The sequence below is a fragment of the Electrophorus electricus genome, chromosome 25, assembly GCF_041902795.1.
Source record: "Electrophorus electricus isolate QZ-2024a chromosome 25, ASM4190279v1, whole genome shotgun sequence".
Lineage (NCBI taxonomy): Eukaryota > Metazoa > Chordata > Actinopteri > Gymnotiformes > Gymnotidae > Electrophorus > Electrophorus electricus.
The window spans coordinates 4,642,602-4,659,920 of NC_137521.1; the positions used below are offsets into that span (position 1 = coordinate 4,642,602).

Genomic DNA, 17,319 nt, shown 5'->3' on the forward strand with positions numbered 1-17,319 from the left:
AACCAATCAAGGTCTACAGTCATAAAGTCATATGACTGTCTGTTAAAAGTTGGGGACTCCTGGTTATTAAAAAGTACCATATTTTAACTGATAGATTGCAATAGCCTAATATATTAGACTATAAGACTAATCAGGTTTACTTTCAGGAAAACAGTACGTATGAATATTTGTGATGCTGTGAAAGAAACAATTTTGCATCATAATTAAATAAAACTGTTGCACATACCTTTCTAATATGAACATATTTTGTTTTTCCAGGCTTTCCTGAAAAGTGTACATTTTACATGTTTAGTGTGCTTTAAAGGTTAGACTTAAAAAATAAACTGTTGCATGATTATTTATGCAAAATCTAGCATGAAAGACAATTTGTTAAACTTGAAATTGTTGCAAAATGTAACCAAAGTATAAATAAATAGGTGTGATAACCTGGAGTATAATTTATATTTATAATTGTCCAGAAAATTAGTAATTAACATTTTTTCAATTAAAAGTTGAATAAAAGGTCAAAAATGGACCAAATTACATCAAATTATATGTTACATTTTATTCTAAATAAAAGGTTCATGTATGTCACCCCCTGTATAAAAGTGGTACATCGTACATGGGTATTGTTAAAAGTTGACTTTATGGTGTTCTGATTCTGAAAAGTCAAAGATTCCCTCTATGTCACAGTATAATTTACTTAATACTTAATGGGAGCAAAAGGAAATCCAGCACAGAAAAGCAACTGAGATTCCATCTTCACATGATCATTACTCTGACACATTGTTTTCAAACCTAAGGGAATATCAGATGATTATTTTAATGCAAAACATTGTTTGTTTGTTTGTGTCTGTTTTTTTTGTTTTTTTGTTTTACTGCATGATTGGCCTAATTTTTCGGAAGTAAAAGAATCACTCAAAGGTAACAATGTTGATCTGGAAAAGCTGGAGATTATCAGGAAGATTCCCTCAAAGACCAGCAATATAAAAGACTGCCTTACTTTTAAGTTATGCTTCCTCCAACACACAATCAAATCAATGAAAACAGTTGAATCTTTATATGACAACATATTCACATGTGCTTATACGTTAACTTGCAATAATAAATCACAAACCCTCTTTTAAAATGTACTGTGTTTACCATTAAATAAAAAGACTGAACATAACCATAACCGTAATCAGTTCACTATAACAAAAATATTTATTTATATATTTGGCTATAACAAAAAGACACTCTGTCCTCTTTTAACTTGGTCTGGCAGTGACTTCACTAGTATGTGTGATGTCACAGGAAACTTGAGACAGCAGTTGTGAACAGCCCTCCCTTTCAGCCTTTTTCCTGAACACATGTGCTTGCCTTCTTGCTCTCTCGCTCCCTTCACTGGGTCCACAGTGTCCTCTCTTCCTTGGCTCCACTTTAGGTCTTTTCTCAGTTGGGGAAAAAGCAACAACAACCAAGAAAAAAAAAAACCTAAAAAAAACCCCAACAAAGCAACGTCTCAAGCAAGAAAACTTCTCAGAGAATGCTTCATCTCTTCTGCCTCTGAGAAAGCCTCAATTGCAGCTTTAAAAGGTGAGAGGCTTCTTTGTTTTTAGAGCTCTATATTTTGCTAGGGCACATGGGCCATAAAACCAACTACTGTTCTTGACAGGAGTTTGCTTACTTGAAATCTTATCGTTGACCTATATATTTTAGATGATAATTTTTTATCACCAAACTATCTTTACACTGTAATCTGTGTAATTAAGTTTGTATATTGAGGGAATTTAAATTGTAGCTATTTGTTCCAGAGATCTACGGCTTCGGGTTCTTTTTGTTAGCTGAGTAAGTAGCATTTTAAAAGAATGAAAATTACAGAAAGAAAATGTTTCTTGGGGGTGGGGTGGACTACATTTTCGGAAAGTTTATATTTACACAGCACTATAAATTGGTGAATATATATATATATATATATATATATATATATATATATATATATATATATATATATATATATATATATATATATCTATCTTCCACTACCTTTCTGTTGTTGTTGTTGTTTTTTTTAAAGAATTTATGCGTGGCAACCTAGATTCTGATCTGCATTTGTTTACGTTGGCTTGACTAACAGTGGCCTTTTTGCAAGTGAAAAGAAAGCTAAAGGGTGCTTCCACAAAGTAAAGTACATTTTTTTCTTCTTTTCTTTTCTGCCTCCCTCTCTGGACCTTCAGACATTCTCTGGTGCTTACTTGTAGTCTAAATGCTCAAAAATGTCTGACAAAAGTAATGCTTCCTGTCCTGAAGTTGTTACATATATTCAGTATTTTAATGGAAGCCATGTTGGTTGCACCAACATAGTTTTAGTCCAACAAAAAGATGGAAAGTAGCCTGGCTATGCATTTTCACAGTTTGTGCAGACTGCCTGCTCAAACTAAATTAGGACCATGCCAAGTAAAACCAATGTCTTGTGTTTCCAAAAGAAAAAAGAAAAAGTCTCAAAATGAGTTACATAATGTGCATTTATTCCTGTATGCACATCTTAAAACTAATCCAATACTTTGAGCAGTATTTCCTTCCCCATTCATCGTAAGAGTAAATGGATGAACTTGGTAACCTCCTTGGCTTATTGACACCCATTTATACACAATAAAGTCACCTCACATTACTGTAGAAAAGAGAATGCCGTAAGGCTTCAGTTGCAGAAACAGTGAGAAAAATGGTGAATCTATGGGACCATTATCTTAATTAGTAGTTTAGAGTGTAAATTTTTCCACAAGAAGTTGCACGGTACTGTCACATGCTGGTAACGCTAATTTCTGTAGGGCTCATGTGGGTGGGAGCCTTATGTTGCTGTAGTAAATCATACATAGGTGGAAGTATTGACTGGTACTTGCATGAAGTAATGACTGTTAATTGCATAATCTTTACCAGTCTCTAGCCTGGTTTTTAATTGGAAGTGTCATGATTACATGCCACAAGATTTTAGGCATTGTGGTTTAAAGAAATTGACTTACAACACCGCATTTCTTATCATACAATATGTGGTATTCACTTATCAGAGGAAATTACTATCAAGTGAAAACCCAATGGAATGCAATTAGTTTGTTTTTCCTTGAGCTTAGAGTGGAATGGCCACATTGAAATTGTTGCCTACACAATTGATTTGCTTCCTATGCTAGTCACTGCGGATGTCCCGGTCATATTGAACCTCCTCTGTTATGACCATGGAAGCTCAGCGGCTGCACAATGAATATGAGGTGCTAACAGATGAGGTATTGTGTAGTGTGCAAAAATGTCTCAAATGCTAGCACCAACCACATGATCATGCATGTGAATACGCTCACAACTAAAAGGCATTTAAAATTTTTAAAAATCGATGCACAGATAGTTCTTCATTTTGGTTTTATGGTAACATGTTCAAGTTAAAACTGTAGAGGGTATATTTCTCGGTTAGCTGAGGCATGTGCTTATGGTCAGGTCTGGGGCCCGGCATTTCAGAAAAGGGAGAAACTGCACTGCACTGGAGAAATTCAAGCATGGGCATGCCTAGTACACTTTTGCCTCTTCCATAGAGGCATTTCATAGGCTAAAATGCCTCTATTTTGGGCCTTTTAACCATTTTTAGTTCATCTTGCTTTTGTGTGTGTGTGTGTGTGTGTGTGTGTGTGTGTGTGTGTGTGTGTGTGTGTGTGTGTGTGTGTGTGTGTGTGTGTGTGTGTCCAAAACGAAGAGAGGCAGAGCTTTAGTGAGCTAGTGTAATCATGGGGACTGTTGGCGAAATGGGTGGAGAGCTCACATAGTTGTTCAGCTTGAGCAGCAAGTTGGTGTGGAGTGCGTTGAATGATAGCAGCACGGTGTGTGAAACCAGCTCCTCCCCTGAAAACTTTGTGTGACGAGTACTATAATGTCTGCTTATCTGTCAAGCTGAACATAAGCTTTCTGGTTTTTTTTGCATTTGGGTTCTGTGCAGTAAGTACAGCAGTTAGTAGAAGAGCCTGTACAGACTAATGTTGAGAGAACAATTTAGAGCATACAATTATCCTTGCTAAATTATAAAGCTAAAAATGATCAGCAGAAGCAAGGACAGAGAAAGGATATTACTGCCCCGCCCTCTCTCTGTTCAAACCTCCCACTGCTCCTTCTATCTCACTAAATGTTTCAACTGGGTGCTAAGAAGGTTAAGCAAATAGCGCACAGAGTATCCAACTGTTTGGACAGCCAGTTGTCACTGTTAATTTCCAATTCACTTGTGAATAATCATCCATGCTGTGAATATACCTCTAGTAATATATTCTAGGGTATTGCAGGTCTGGACTGGTTTCTTTTTACACTTCAGTCAGTTTTCACTGGGAGGTGGGGTGAGAGAACAAGAATGGTGTTGCATCATAAACATTTCCTTTCACTTCACACCTCTTGGAATAAATTATTGGTGAATGGAAGAGCAACATTTTGTGGCTGCCATAAGCAGAGATTTATGACAGCTGTTTCTTCAGTTGGAGTGGTTTCTGGTACATACATGAGAATGTTTTAATAACCTTGTGTTTTCCAGATGTAAATACATTGACAAAAGTTATTTATTCCATATATGCTCAGGAAAAATAAACAAAATAAATAAATAAATAATGATGGACAGTAACTCAATTTTGGGTGTTTTGGCTCTGAACTCCAGCACATTGAATTTTATTCTGCCATTTTACTGTAGCATTAAAGTATACAGTAAAATGTACACAATGTGTACAACGTAGAAATCAGTTTTTACACAGTCACTTTTGAGGTTAGCAATTGGCCAACTGACTTCTGAATTGTTTCTTGGTCATGTTGTATCATTAGTTCCTGAAACAGAGCTAACAAAGTGTCTGGAATTGAATCAAAAGGTGATGCTTGAATCTGTAGTTCATTGCTGAATCTCTTTGTATAAAGGGAAAAAAGATAAACTGTGTGGGACATGAAGGACCACATGCTTGGAATATGGTAGCAAGAGGCTGTATGCCTCTCAGTATATTTCTCACTTGTCTTTATTAATGATGTGCCATCATGAAATCTTAAGTGTACAGAAGTATCTAAACTGCTTAACAAATGCCTCAAAACTCAGTGGATTGCACTTCACCATACAGCAGGACCTGAATCATACTACTACAGCAACTCTAGAGTTTCTGAGGACCAAAAACAGTAGAATGAGTGTGAGTTTCAGTTACCGAAGACTAGGCTGACACCAAAGCCCCCCAAAGCAACCAGGAACACAAGATGATTACGGGCCTGGCAGAGTGCCACCAAGAATGGTTTCTAGTGTCTGTTGAAAAATGTTTTTTTCTAATTATTTATTTATTTTGAATTCTAGGAATGAAATCGTTATTGGTCTGTTCAGGTTTCTGTAGATTATTCAGATTAGTGCAGAGAACTGTATATGGCAAAAGTAACAACACAGCACATAATTTCTTTGAACTGAGCAATTTATTTTTATATAAATTTCAGGCCCATTTTAATGAAATGTTTATCATACCTGGGAGTAATGTTTGTCAGTGAACAAGAAATACACCTCTAATCAATATGAATTGTGTCTTAAAGGGATACTATTCTTGTAAACATAAGCATAATTTATGGCATTATAAATAAGAATGTAATCGTACATGCTCTGTGCTTTTTAACATCAACCAACCGTTCCAATTATGTGCTAAAGCCAACTCTGTCTCAGTAAGTCAGCTGGAATGAAATCCGAAGTTCATAGTTCTTAGAACAGCTGCATTGCATTGCTGTATTACTTTTCAGATGTGCTTACTGATACTACAGCACACATTTTATTAAGTGTAAGTCACAAATAATTTTTTGTTTGTTTTTTAAATAGCTGAAACTGATACCTTCCTTATGTGAAGTGTCGTCCTGTGATATATTTAGATTCATTAAACCTATCCTACTAGATTAATAACCCATGTGGAATGTCCATTATTTGTAACCCTCTTGTTGCCGAATAATATTAGAAACCTTTTTGTCTTAATAAAAAGCCAAGGAGTTTCACATTTTGCAGTTCTGGTTGCAGTTCCAACAATGCTTGTTTGGTAATACGTGGAGCACACGCATTCACATTCATTTGTGTGTACGGAAAGACGTACATGTGAAGGGCCATGTGTTGACAGTATGCTGCTAAAGCAAATTTATCAAATGTACTGGACGTCATTCTACAAGGCTTAGATGAGAAAGTGGTGTGGGAGTCACAGCTGGCAGGCAGCACTGGCTGTGCTCCAGGCTCTCTGGGCTTGTGAGCCACGTATCCAACTCAAGTACCCGGAAAAATGCTGGACTGCCTGAGTATGAATTTCATATCAAACAGCGATGTTCTGTGTTGAGTTTTCCCACAGCTTTTCTCAGCATCTTACCACCACATGGTTTGATGTTTGTTTATATTTTTGGTCAGAAAATAACTTTAGAGAGGGTGAGGGAATCTTGTTGACAGTTTTTCAGACTTTTGAGAACCTACAAAATAATTCACATACACACAATGAAACCGTTTTTGTTTGGTTCCTCTGACACAGCTGTCTGCATTAGTTTTGAGTTTATCGAGTTAATGTATAACATGATAATACCAGTGTGACCAGTGTAAAATTCCATGTCCTTTTGCAAAAGTGTAAATCAACACTTGTTAAAATTATATTTTTGCACTAATTTCTCATAGTAAGATGAATGATAGCTGCTACCCACAGTGCTTTGACATATAGCAGCTCCCTTAGATTGAGGTTAATGTGCTTTCCTCAGGGGTAAGAGTCATAGCAACTACACTAACAAGTATATTACCAAAGCCTTATATGAAAACGAATCTCATCCTGTCATTTACCAACTTACTCTTCCAAAGGTGTGTTAATACATAAAGAATTGCTGTCACACTTCTTTTGTAAAAGTCTGTCTTGGGAAAAAAATATTCTATATTACATTTTATTAGATTTTTACATTTTATATAGTATGAGGCAAAGTATATAAAAACAAGCTGAAGTGTCATTGTAAAGGAGCTCTAAAGTCCCACAACTTTATTTCTTTAGCCTGTGGTGTGTTATCAGATTCTGCTGGAGCTTATTGTATTCAGAATGGAATTACATTATGTCTGTCATTTTGGAGAGTGAGAATAAAGGCATGGACCTCAGATCACATTTTCCACTCAACTGTCTCCACCGCACACATTTCTTTGTTGTTTTACCCTGAAATTCCTATGAAGCGAAAAGAACACTAAATATCATCAGTTGGTGTCGAGACCTGCACACCTTTTGCTTAACAAATTCCTGGAAAGCTCAATTCATGACACATAGCATCTTTTTAAAGGGCACTGTCAAGCTGCCATTTTAAAAATGCATTATAAAAAATAAGCCATGAGCTATTTTGTGCTGTGTTTTCTCTTTCAGAGAGCCTTTTGAAACCATAGCCGGCAGAACTTTTTTCATTTGATAAAAGATCAAAAGAAAGAACCAAAGAAGGACAAAGGATGGAACTTCAGAAACTATCAAATGGACACCACCTTGATTTTCAGCGTATGGAAGATGGGTATGAGTCCTCTTTGTGTTTAACTTGGATATGTAACCATCAATAGCCATTGCAATCAGGATAGTGGGGTTTTTTTCACATACAGATCAAGGCATCTCGGAATGTGTAGATCATACTTAAATTAAACCTACCTGAGTCTTTTCACATTAGCACATCTCACTAACTGTTCAATAGTGCCAATGTTGTATTAATAAAGTGTCATTATTTCTGTGTCTGTCATAATATTTGTTTCTGAAAGAGTTAAACAGCAGAAGATAAAAGTCAATTAATAAATACAGTAAAATAAATCTATTTTGCAATGGAACTACAATAACTTTTTTTTAATAATTGGGCAATACCCCCCCCCCCCCCCATTGGTTTCATCAGAACACAGTCCTAGTTTACATAAGTACAAAGAATATACACAGTGATCTGTTAGCTTTGGATTTATGGACATATTACTGCATTCCTTGCAGATATTTTTTTTAGATGTAATTTAAATATATAAAATCAGATGAACAAATATCTGTCTTGGCTATGTGGATTAGGAATCTTCAACTACATTAAACTAAACTTTTCAAGTAGATTTACATACATTTTCTGTGTATCCAAAGGACCACAACCATAACCATCTTCAGCAACAAAAGAAACAGAATTAAAATAATTCTAAAAATGGGAGAAAGGATGAGGCGAAGAAATATATACTCAGAGTCCCAAGAAAACAGTGGACTCTATGAGTTCCTAATCTGTAATGCGCTGACTCAGGAAATGGATGAAAGGGCACGTTTTAATTACAAAAAACATAGTTCATAGTAACTAAGTGAGGCACCAATTCAGGAAGATTAAGAAGACAGATCCAAAATGAGAAGATTTCACAGAGAATAACAATTATTTAAAAAGAAAACCCAGATGACAGGCACAGGAGAATTACTCTTAAGACTCTTTGTAGTCCATAGTGATTTCAGAAGCTGCAGAATAGGTTTGTGGGTAGTGCAGATTGATGTTCCTCATGAACAATGTGTCCTAATCAAAAGACTTCATGACCAGTTGATGCTAATGGTTTACCTTATCCTTTATTTTTGCAAATATGCAGATCGTCACCAGAACAAGAGGAATTTTTACCACATAAAAGCAATGGGAAAAAAATTTCTCAGTTTACAGATGTAAGTGCAAAACTGTAGTAGTGGTAGCAAATTTTTGATCCCTAATATATATTTATTTAATGATGTATGCGTCATGTTGCTGCCATATTACTGAGTCTGTTTTTGCATCTTTTGTAGTTTGAAGGGAAGACCTCATTTGGAATGTCTGTGTTTAACCTTAGCAATGCTATCATGGGCAGTGGAATCCTTGGTCTGTCCTATGCCTTGTCCAATACTGGCATCATTCTTTTCCCGTGAGTATTTCACACTGAATCTTCAGTTCATTCTTGTTTAACACAAGATCACAAAATACTACAGTATAATGTCTGATAATTTGATGATGGAAGGATGAATTTCAGAGGGCTGGTCGAAGTGCTCAGCATACACACATCACAGGCTGTGATGATACACACATCACAGGTTGTGATGTGTGCACTTCAGCTATACAGGTTCGTAAAGCAGTTATTGGGAGCAGCAGTCATATATACTGTATGATTTATTTTCAAACTATACTCTCTGACCCATTGCTATGTGGTGGCATGTGCTGTAAAATGTAAGATGTTAATTCAAGAAAGTTTCATTTTAGGCCCACAGTGGCTTCTGTGTATGTTTTCAGTCAGATCTTATAGTGTGCAGTTTACTCTTAATCCACAATGAAGATTACAGTACACAGAATTACTCACAGCAGTTACAATGGATAGTCTTTCACTTCGGGCAAGGTGTGCATAAGGATCACATGAACAGTGAAAATGAATAAATACAATGTTCCTAAATCTCTCTCTCTCTCTCTCTATCTATCTATCTATCTATCTATCTATCTATCTCTCTCTCTCTCTCTCTCTCTCTCTCTCTCTCTCTCTCTCTCTCTCTCTCTCTCCCCTCACACACACACACACATACAGACACATACAGACAAATATACACTTATTCTGTCACCCTGCTATGAAAGAAGATAATAGAACATTTTGGTTTACTCATAGTATTTAGTTCCTAGAAAGCATATAGTATTTATGTTGTGATACAAGCTGTCTTAAGTTGTTTCCAGATACATCAAATCCACTAAACTGTCTCATCAGAGCTAATATGACAGATGTTATCTTTCCCTCCACACCAATAAGTTTTTGTTTTTAATTTGTGGGGTTTGTTTTACAGTATCTTGTTGACCTGCATCGCTGTTCTTTCATCTTACTCCATCCATCTCCTGCTGAGGAGTGCAGGGGTTGTTGGTAAGGCAAGACTTTGCTGTGATCATATAGACCTGCCCTCAGAAGAGGCCTCACCCTTGCAGTTGCTGATCGTTTCTCTGTGTGGGCAGGTATCCGTGCTTACGAGCAGCTCGGTAAGCGGGCACTTGGACACACCGGAAAAATACTGGCTGCTGTTGTCATAACAATGCACAACATCGGAGGTGAGTTACAGTGCCAGATTGGATATTATTGCAAATGGCTGACTAAAATATTCCATGTCGATTATAGGCTAAACGCATGGCTTTCTGCACTGCTATCAGAAACCCCAAATTAGACCATGCTTATCTCATCATAAATGAGATGCTCCACACAGACAGAAAGACAGCTCAGCTCTATAAATTATCACAGCACAAATAATAAACATGGGGATATTTTTTTTTTTCCAGATGACATCTATATAAACTTTGAAAATGTTGTTGTGTTGGAGCTACTATGTCAGACCAATCTTTTGTTAGTTTAGCTTTTATCACTTCCATTCAGGCTAATTTTCAGACAGCAGAACTGAATCTGGGCACATCTGCTAAACTGATATGGGCATTCTCTGGGTCTCACAAGAATTGTTAATGTAGTCTTCATGTATAATATCCTTTCCAGTCCATGGAACCACTGTTTTATTTTCCTGGGAGACAAATGGCAATTTTCTGTAATATTCATCTCCTAAACATTAAAACACCACTGACAACTGTCTATTGTGTAGTTTATACAGTTACAAGACTTACATACTAGATAGAGTGACATAACAGCATAGAGATTTACTTATGTATTTGTATTAAATGTATAAATTATGAGATCAAATGAGTGTATTTTCTTGCTGTAAAGAGAAAATATCTATCTATCTATCTATCTATCTATCTATCTATCTATCTATCTATCTATCTATCTATCTATCTATCTATCTATCTATCTATCTATCTATCTATCTATCTATCTATCTATCTATCTATCTATCTATCGCAGCAATGTCCAGCTACCTCTTCATTGTAAAATACGAGTTACCTTTGGTCATTCAGGCCTTTCTGGGCCTTCAGCACAGCACTGGGTAAGTGAGGAAATAGAGGAAATGTTCCTCATGCTCTCAGAATAACCATCATTTAAACGGCTCAAAAATTAAGCAAATGTATGGAACACGACTGTTACATAACAGTACATAACCCTTTACTGCATGGAGTAGGGCATAATTTTCTATTTGTCTGTGTTTAGGGAGTGGTTTCTTAATGGCAACTATCTGATCATCATTGTGTCCATCTGTATTATTCTTCCACTGGCCCTAATGAGGCAGCTTGGTAAGTCGGTCTATCCACACATAAGTTTACCTTTTTATCATATTGTTTCCTGTTCCATGTAATGTTGCTTTTTATACTAACATATAGTCTGCACCAAACTGAAAGACATTTTTACAACTTCATGCTTTAAAGGTGTTATGGTTTTGTGTAGTAAACCTTAGGTGTGCATTTGTTCTCAGGGACTGTAAATGCTCCTTTGTGTAATAAGTTTATAAGTATTGTTTTCTTAATACTTATTAAGAACTATTTCTTGTGTATGACTTAGTGGTGCAGACTCTATTAAATTTCTTAATACAAGTGCATCTTAGGTGTTAGTTTGCCCTTGTACATATCAGGATAAACACATTTTAGCAAGATCTGTAAAAGTGCAAGTGTCAGAATAGACAAATGAGCAGCACTGCTGCAGCCTTGTTTTGAAGTTGTGAGATCCATGTCTGAACTGGAGGAAAGAAAGGTGAAGCAGTGGAGATGCAAGTGGGAAACTGGGTCCTCCAGCAGGAATTCATTTTGTTTTAAGATCACTTTCTGCCACATTAAAATGAGGAAAAGCAATCACAAATTAGAATCATATTTCTTAATTGTTATGTGATAGTGTGCTACTGTTGTTATGCTGGGTGGAGTGAATTCCAGTAAAGTAGCAAGAAAAATGCTTATTATTATAACTGGTCACTCCTTATAGATTCTTGAGATACCTTTTGTTCAGGGAAGATCTGATATGATTTAAAGGATGGCATTGATATTGAATTACACAAGAACCACTTAATCAAGGCAAAATATCACCCTATAGGTCTTTCAGCTGAAAGCATATTTATACATATTCTTTCTTGTTAATCAAATGTTTGATATTGGACTACAGTTAATATTCATATTATGACTTGTACTTGTAGGATATCTGGGATACACCAGTGGTTTTTCTCTGACATGCATGGTTTTCTTCCTCATCTCGGTGAGTAAATGGACATGCGAAGATTCCCTCAGCAAATCATGGAGATCATTAATTGTATTGTTGTTTTGCACAGATTCTGAGGTTTGTAATGACTAATTTGCAATGACTAATGCATTTTAAAAGAAGAAAGAAAAAGAGAAGGGATTTAGAATATAGACATTCTCTTTTGAGCTGCATAAATAAAGCAGAACCATAAGATTATTTATTGGCTAAAGAAATAAAATGGTCTGCTGGAAGATAAGAGAACATTGCATGTTCCAGAACTGAAATTAATCTCTATTCTGCCATGGATGTTCCTGCAATAATGTAATTGTATTTGTAGTAATGGCACAGTTATGAAGATTAGTTAAGGAAAAACAGTCATTGGGAATTTTGGATTAGAAAGATCAAGTGTTCAGATCAAGTATCAAGTAGATTAAGTCTTTATGGCTTGTGAAACCTGCTCACTCACCCCCTCACCCTTTCTTTTCTCTAGGTCATCTACAAGAAGTTCAACATTCCCTGCCCTCTGCAGGGGTTCAGCAATTACACAGCAGTCAATATCTCTATAGACGTAGAGTGTGAGGCCAAATACTTCACTATCAACCAGCAGGTCAGCAAAACAAAAATTTCCTCTACATAACTATAACTCATCTGAGTATGGTTGAAGGCTACTTGCAGTATTTATAGAAAATATCTATCTTAGATAAGTCTCAGGGCATCGTGTTACCGAGCAAGTGTTTGGCCTGATTATATAGTGGCAATGTGGAAGCTGTCCAGGGATGCCTCTATGCACACCATGCTTTGGGATGAATGACACCTCGGATGATTCAGCCTAATTTTAGTTGTGTTTGAACTGGCTTGCAGACGGCATACACAGTGCCCATCCTGGCGTTTGCATTTGTGTGTCACCCTGAGGTGCTGCCTATCTACACTGAGCTCCACAAGTATGTTCCAGAATGCAATTACAATTTCACGCCATATAGTAATTACAATTACATTCCATATAGGAAACATACATGCCATTTAAGCAAGTAAATTGGATAAAAGTTGCTTTATCATGATATTACTGTTCATGATATTACTGTTCGCGTAGTAGCTCATGTAGTGTGGACTACGTATTATATGTAGTTTGTCAAGGTGTATGTCCAGTAATTCTAGGGGAAAGAAAATTGCACTGCGTATTATTATGTGGTGCTTTGAGAAATTAAGCTTATCTGTTGCGTAGACTAATTTTGGTAGTCTGGTATATATGGCAATAGAGACTTCATTCATAACTGTACTTGGTCTCTTAACAGCCCGACTAAGAGACGCATGCAGGCCATTGCCAACGTGTCCATCCTGGGCATGTTTGTAATGTACCTGCTCACAGCCATCTTTGGATACCTCACCTTCTTTGGTAAGCCAGAGCTATCTGATACATGCGCTAATATCATCTGTAAATTTCCATAAGTGTTACTACATTTATTTGTTTTTGGCTTAAACCTCACTTTAGTCAACAAACTCTTAATAGGCCTCGAAACAGTCCCTTTGCCTACTTCTTGTTTTCAGTTCACTTAAGCACATTAAAACTGAGACTCTTCTCTCTTTCTGATGCAAATAGCAAACACAGAGGCAGAGCTGCTGCACACCTACAGTAAGGTGGACCCGCTGGACACTCTGATCCTGTGTGTGCGACTGGCTGTACTGGTTGCTGTCACATTGACTGTGCCTGTCGTTCTCTTCCCGGTAACAGTGCCATCTATGCTGGACTTGCTTTGGTCATAGGTGGAATATGTTTTGTTTGTTTTTGATATTTATAGAGCTTAACAAGTCTGTAGGCACATGACCCACATGTGTTGACCTACATGAAACTGCCCTGGGTCATCAAGCAGTTTACTGCTAAACTCTCTCTAGGTTGCTAAAAATGTTGCGACTTGTCCACATTATTAGTCCAAATCTAGTATTTACTGTCATATACAGTGTCATCCAAATTAGAAAAACTGGTTTCATTCATTCATTGAGTCATAATATGATGAATTAATGACTCCTAGAACATGATAAACGTTGTGAATACGACTATTGTTCCTTTCATTCAGATTCGTCGAGCTTTGCTGCAGTTGCTGTTCCCTGAGAAACCTTTCCACTGGGCTCGGCACATCTTCATCGCCGTGTGCCTCCTCTTCTTCGTCAACCTGCTTGTGATCTTTGTGCCCAACATCCGAGACATCTTTGGTATCATTGGTAAGTCCCATAGACGAGACCTTAAGTAAAGGTCAACACAATAAATGGAGAAAATAAACTTTTATAAGCCCAACAAAATGCTTGTGTGAAATAGTCTTCAGTTATATACTTAGGTGAATGGGGAATGTTTCTTGGAGGAGAGATCAATCTTGTGATCTCTATCTTTAGGGGCAACCTCGGCACCAAGCCTGATCTTCATTCTCCCAGGCTTATTCTATATACGCATTGTTCCAAAAGATCAAGAACCAACCTTTTCTAGACCAAAGATCCAGGTTGGTACTGAACCTCTGCTTGTATAATGCATCTCCAGAATGAATTCATTTGTCTGAATGGAACTCAGTGACAAGCCTCAGAGAAGTGTTCATATTCCATCTTGATCCCTTTCCAGGCTGCCTGTTTCACAGCTCTGGGCTTCATCTTCATGTCCATGAGCTTAACCTTTATAGCCCTGGACTGGATCAATGGAGAAAACCGTAGTGGAGGGGGACATTGATTCCCAGCCACAAACACACCAGGGTCCAACATGCCTGCTCAGCAGAACCCCATCCAGCTGTCCTCTCCTGCCAAACCTGGGTGGGAATCCGAGATAACGGCAAAAGAAAAACACAACCCTGCTAGGCTGGACCCATCTTATCTCTGGTGTCTTACCCTAATGAGAGAGGGTAGAACCTGCTTCCCACCATATTTAAAATTAAACCGAAACGTTCCGTGGTGGAGGATCTTGGTGAATATGGTGATGTCACATCCCTCTGTGGCAGCTATTTCAGATGAAGATCCTGCATGCAGTCACTTGCTTTGACAATCCCTGGAGAGAAAAGGCAGTTACATTTCTGTTGGAAAATTATTACAGATTGTACAAAATTCCAAAGGTCGAACAGCTGTAAGAAAAGGGAGATTCGGTAAAAGCAACTGGATAGGTTTATTTTATGTTCTGTGTTCTCCTGTATTACAAAAATTATACAACTTTTGTTGATCTTGCCCAGTCTTGTCTTAAAGATACTGTGACATGGAAATGTATCATAATTTCTTTTGTTTCAGTCTGATCTAGTACACTACAATGTAATGAGGACACATTTTTATGACACATGGTCTAAAAATCTGTTTGGTAATGGCTGAGGACCTGAACTAAGCATTTGGAGTAAGTCACAAAATGCAAGATTTGAGTACCCAAATTGTGCAAGAAAAAAAGGCAATTGTGACAAAAAATATGATCAATTTTAAAGCTACAATCAGATTTATAATTATCTCTGTTTGTGTGAAATATAGGCTATTGCATAAAGCTGCTAACACCTGAGGATAACCCATTTTATAACATTCAAAGTGCCAAGTAAAACAAACAACATTGAACAATCTTGTGCCTTAAAATGTATTCCTGCATTCTGAGCTCTGGCTATAAATTTTGCAGATTTCTTTTCAGATTGCAAAATACTCCCAAAGCCTCATTACTGAAACTACAGGGTCATTGCTCTGAAACCCGTGATTTGAGGTTTTAAACTGACTGAACAAATTCTAAATTGAACAATTAGTTTTAGACATTTCTGCACAACTTTGTTTTGTTTGTTTGTGTATTTAAAATTACATTTCATTTGCATAACAAGTCAGAGGTACGAGAAAGTACAACTTGTTGTAGTAATGGAATTCAGTGTTTAACTGATACTTCAAGTGAATTTGTTGAGGACTGTCTCAGAAGAAGTTCATCTGTTGTGTTTTAAGGTGTTTATTTATAACCTTGCTTTCCAGAAGGCTGCCACTATCAATATCACCAAGACAGTGGATTAAGTTGTAATTGGTTTACAGTGAATGACTAAAGCTCAGTAATTCACAGTGTATTCATGTTGATATTTCTGAGCCACAGATAAAACCTGAATCAATGTCCAAATTTTAAAAATTGTTTTATGAAAACAATAAGAAAGAAATAGAAAAAAAATCCTTTTTTAGCTTGTTTATATGAGCATATAAGGCAGTCCAAGTTTTAAAAACAAAAGGGAAGGCTATTATGTCATAAATTGCTTTTCCTCGTGGTCAATAGAAAACTGTGAAACAAAACGCTCTTTGTAAAATAAAATTTCAGGAGCAGGAGCACTCTAATAACTAATCTTTGCAATTATCATGACGAATCATCAAAGACAAATCTGAATGCTTGTTTAATAAAAATCCCCACTTACAAAAAGCAGCGTACATTAGCAAGATGGTACAAGCACAAACATGGCCTGACTGCTCTTCTTAAAAGCTGTAAAATAACTCAGAATTATTTACTAACCTACTATACACCAAATATCCCCCTAAGCACTCTTACCATGCTCACATCTCCTTACTCTCTCTGTAATAAACTGTAAACTATGCACACAGCATTAGTGCTCATGTAATCAGCTCCACTGATGCGCAGTTGAAGTTATTTCTACGAGCCGTTCCAAGCTGAGGGTATTTATTCTTTGTATAACAACATGGATGACGTGCAGGGGCATCTTTGGTGCGGTCATGAACTGTTATCTGTGTATGTCAGTACCTCAGCATTTGATGATTGGTGGAGTTTATCTTAAACATGCAGGCTATGCCAGTTCTGCTGTTTTGTTCTGGTTTTGTTTCTTAACAGAGCTGCATTCGTGCACCAAAATGCCTCGTGGATTATACTCAGCTCAGACACCTTGCCTCAGTGTTTCTCTTTAACTTATAAAACAAGTTTTCAAATTTATGCACTCTAACTTTGCCTTCTTTTTGCCTTCTTCTAACCCCCAAATGGAAACCATTACAGAATTATTTGCTTTTCCCCAGCAATCCCGCTATCCTTAAATATTAAGTATTAATGTGTAGTAATGTTTGTATACTTTTTTCCCTCAGCTCTACCCATTTTGAGTCGGTTGTTTAAAAAAGTGCCAATGTTTCATGAAGAGACACAACTTTGTGACATCCAGTGACACCAAAGATATTTGATGAAGCTACTTCAGCTTTGTTTTGGCTTACTGAACTGGCTCCTGATTTGGTGCTTGCCATTCTCAATAAAGAAATGAATAAGTATTAATGAGTGATATGGC

General features: G+C 36.8%; 1 protein-coding gene and 1 long non-coding RNA gene across 2 annotated transcripts; one reads left to right on the forward strand and one right to left on the reverse strand.

Moving 5' to 3' along the window:
- The first annotated feature begins 1,381 nt into the window (after positions 1 to 1,381).
- slc38a5b (solute carrier family 38 member 5b) lies at positions 1,382 to 17,302 on the forward strand. Its single transcript, XM_027033120.3, has 16 exons — positions 1,382 to 1,554; positions 7,350 to 7,488; positions 8,561 to 8,630; positions 8,748 to 8,863; positions 9,762 to 9,835; positions 9,925 to 10,017; positions 10,814 to 10,895; positions 11,057 to 11,139; positions 12,027 to 12,085; positions 12,561 to 12,677; positions 12,932 to 13,011; positions 13,363 to 13,463; positions 13,668 to 13,792; positions 14,143 to 14,287; positions 14,456 to 14,559; positions 14,676 to 17,302. The coding sequence occupies exons 2-16, from the start codon at positions 7,430 to 7,432 to the stop codon at positions 14,778 to 14,780; spliced, it is 1,413 nt and encodes a 470-aa protein (XP_026888921.2). The 5' UTR covers positions 1,382 to 1,554; positions 7,350 to 7,429; the 3' UTR covers positions 14,781 to 17,302.
- Positions 13,667 to 14,533, reverse strand: LOC145653746 (uncharacterized). The gene is made up of 2 exons (XR_014119932.1): positions 14,397 to 14,533; positions 13,667 to 14,307 (listed from the first exon to the last, which is right to left on the reverse strand). It is a non-coding gene; the product is annotated as an uncharacterized LOC145653746 (long non-coding RNA).
- Positions 17,303 to 17,319: the final 17 nt, after the last annotated feature.

Coding starts and splice junctions, on each gene's coding strand:
- slc38a5b (XM_027033120.3), top strand. CDS start 7,430: ATGGAACTTCAGAAACTATCAAATGGACACCACCTTGATTTTCAGCGT. Junction 10,018..10,813: donor AACAATGCACAACATCGGAG/GTGAGTTACAGT, acceptor TATCTATCGCAG/CAATGTCCAGCTACCTCTTC. Junction 13,793..14,142: donor TGCCTGTCGTTCTCTTCCCG/GTAACAGTGCCA, acceptor CCTTTCATTCAG/ATTCGTCGAGCTTTGCTGCA.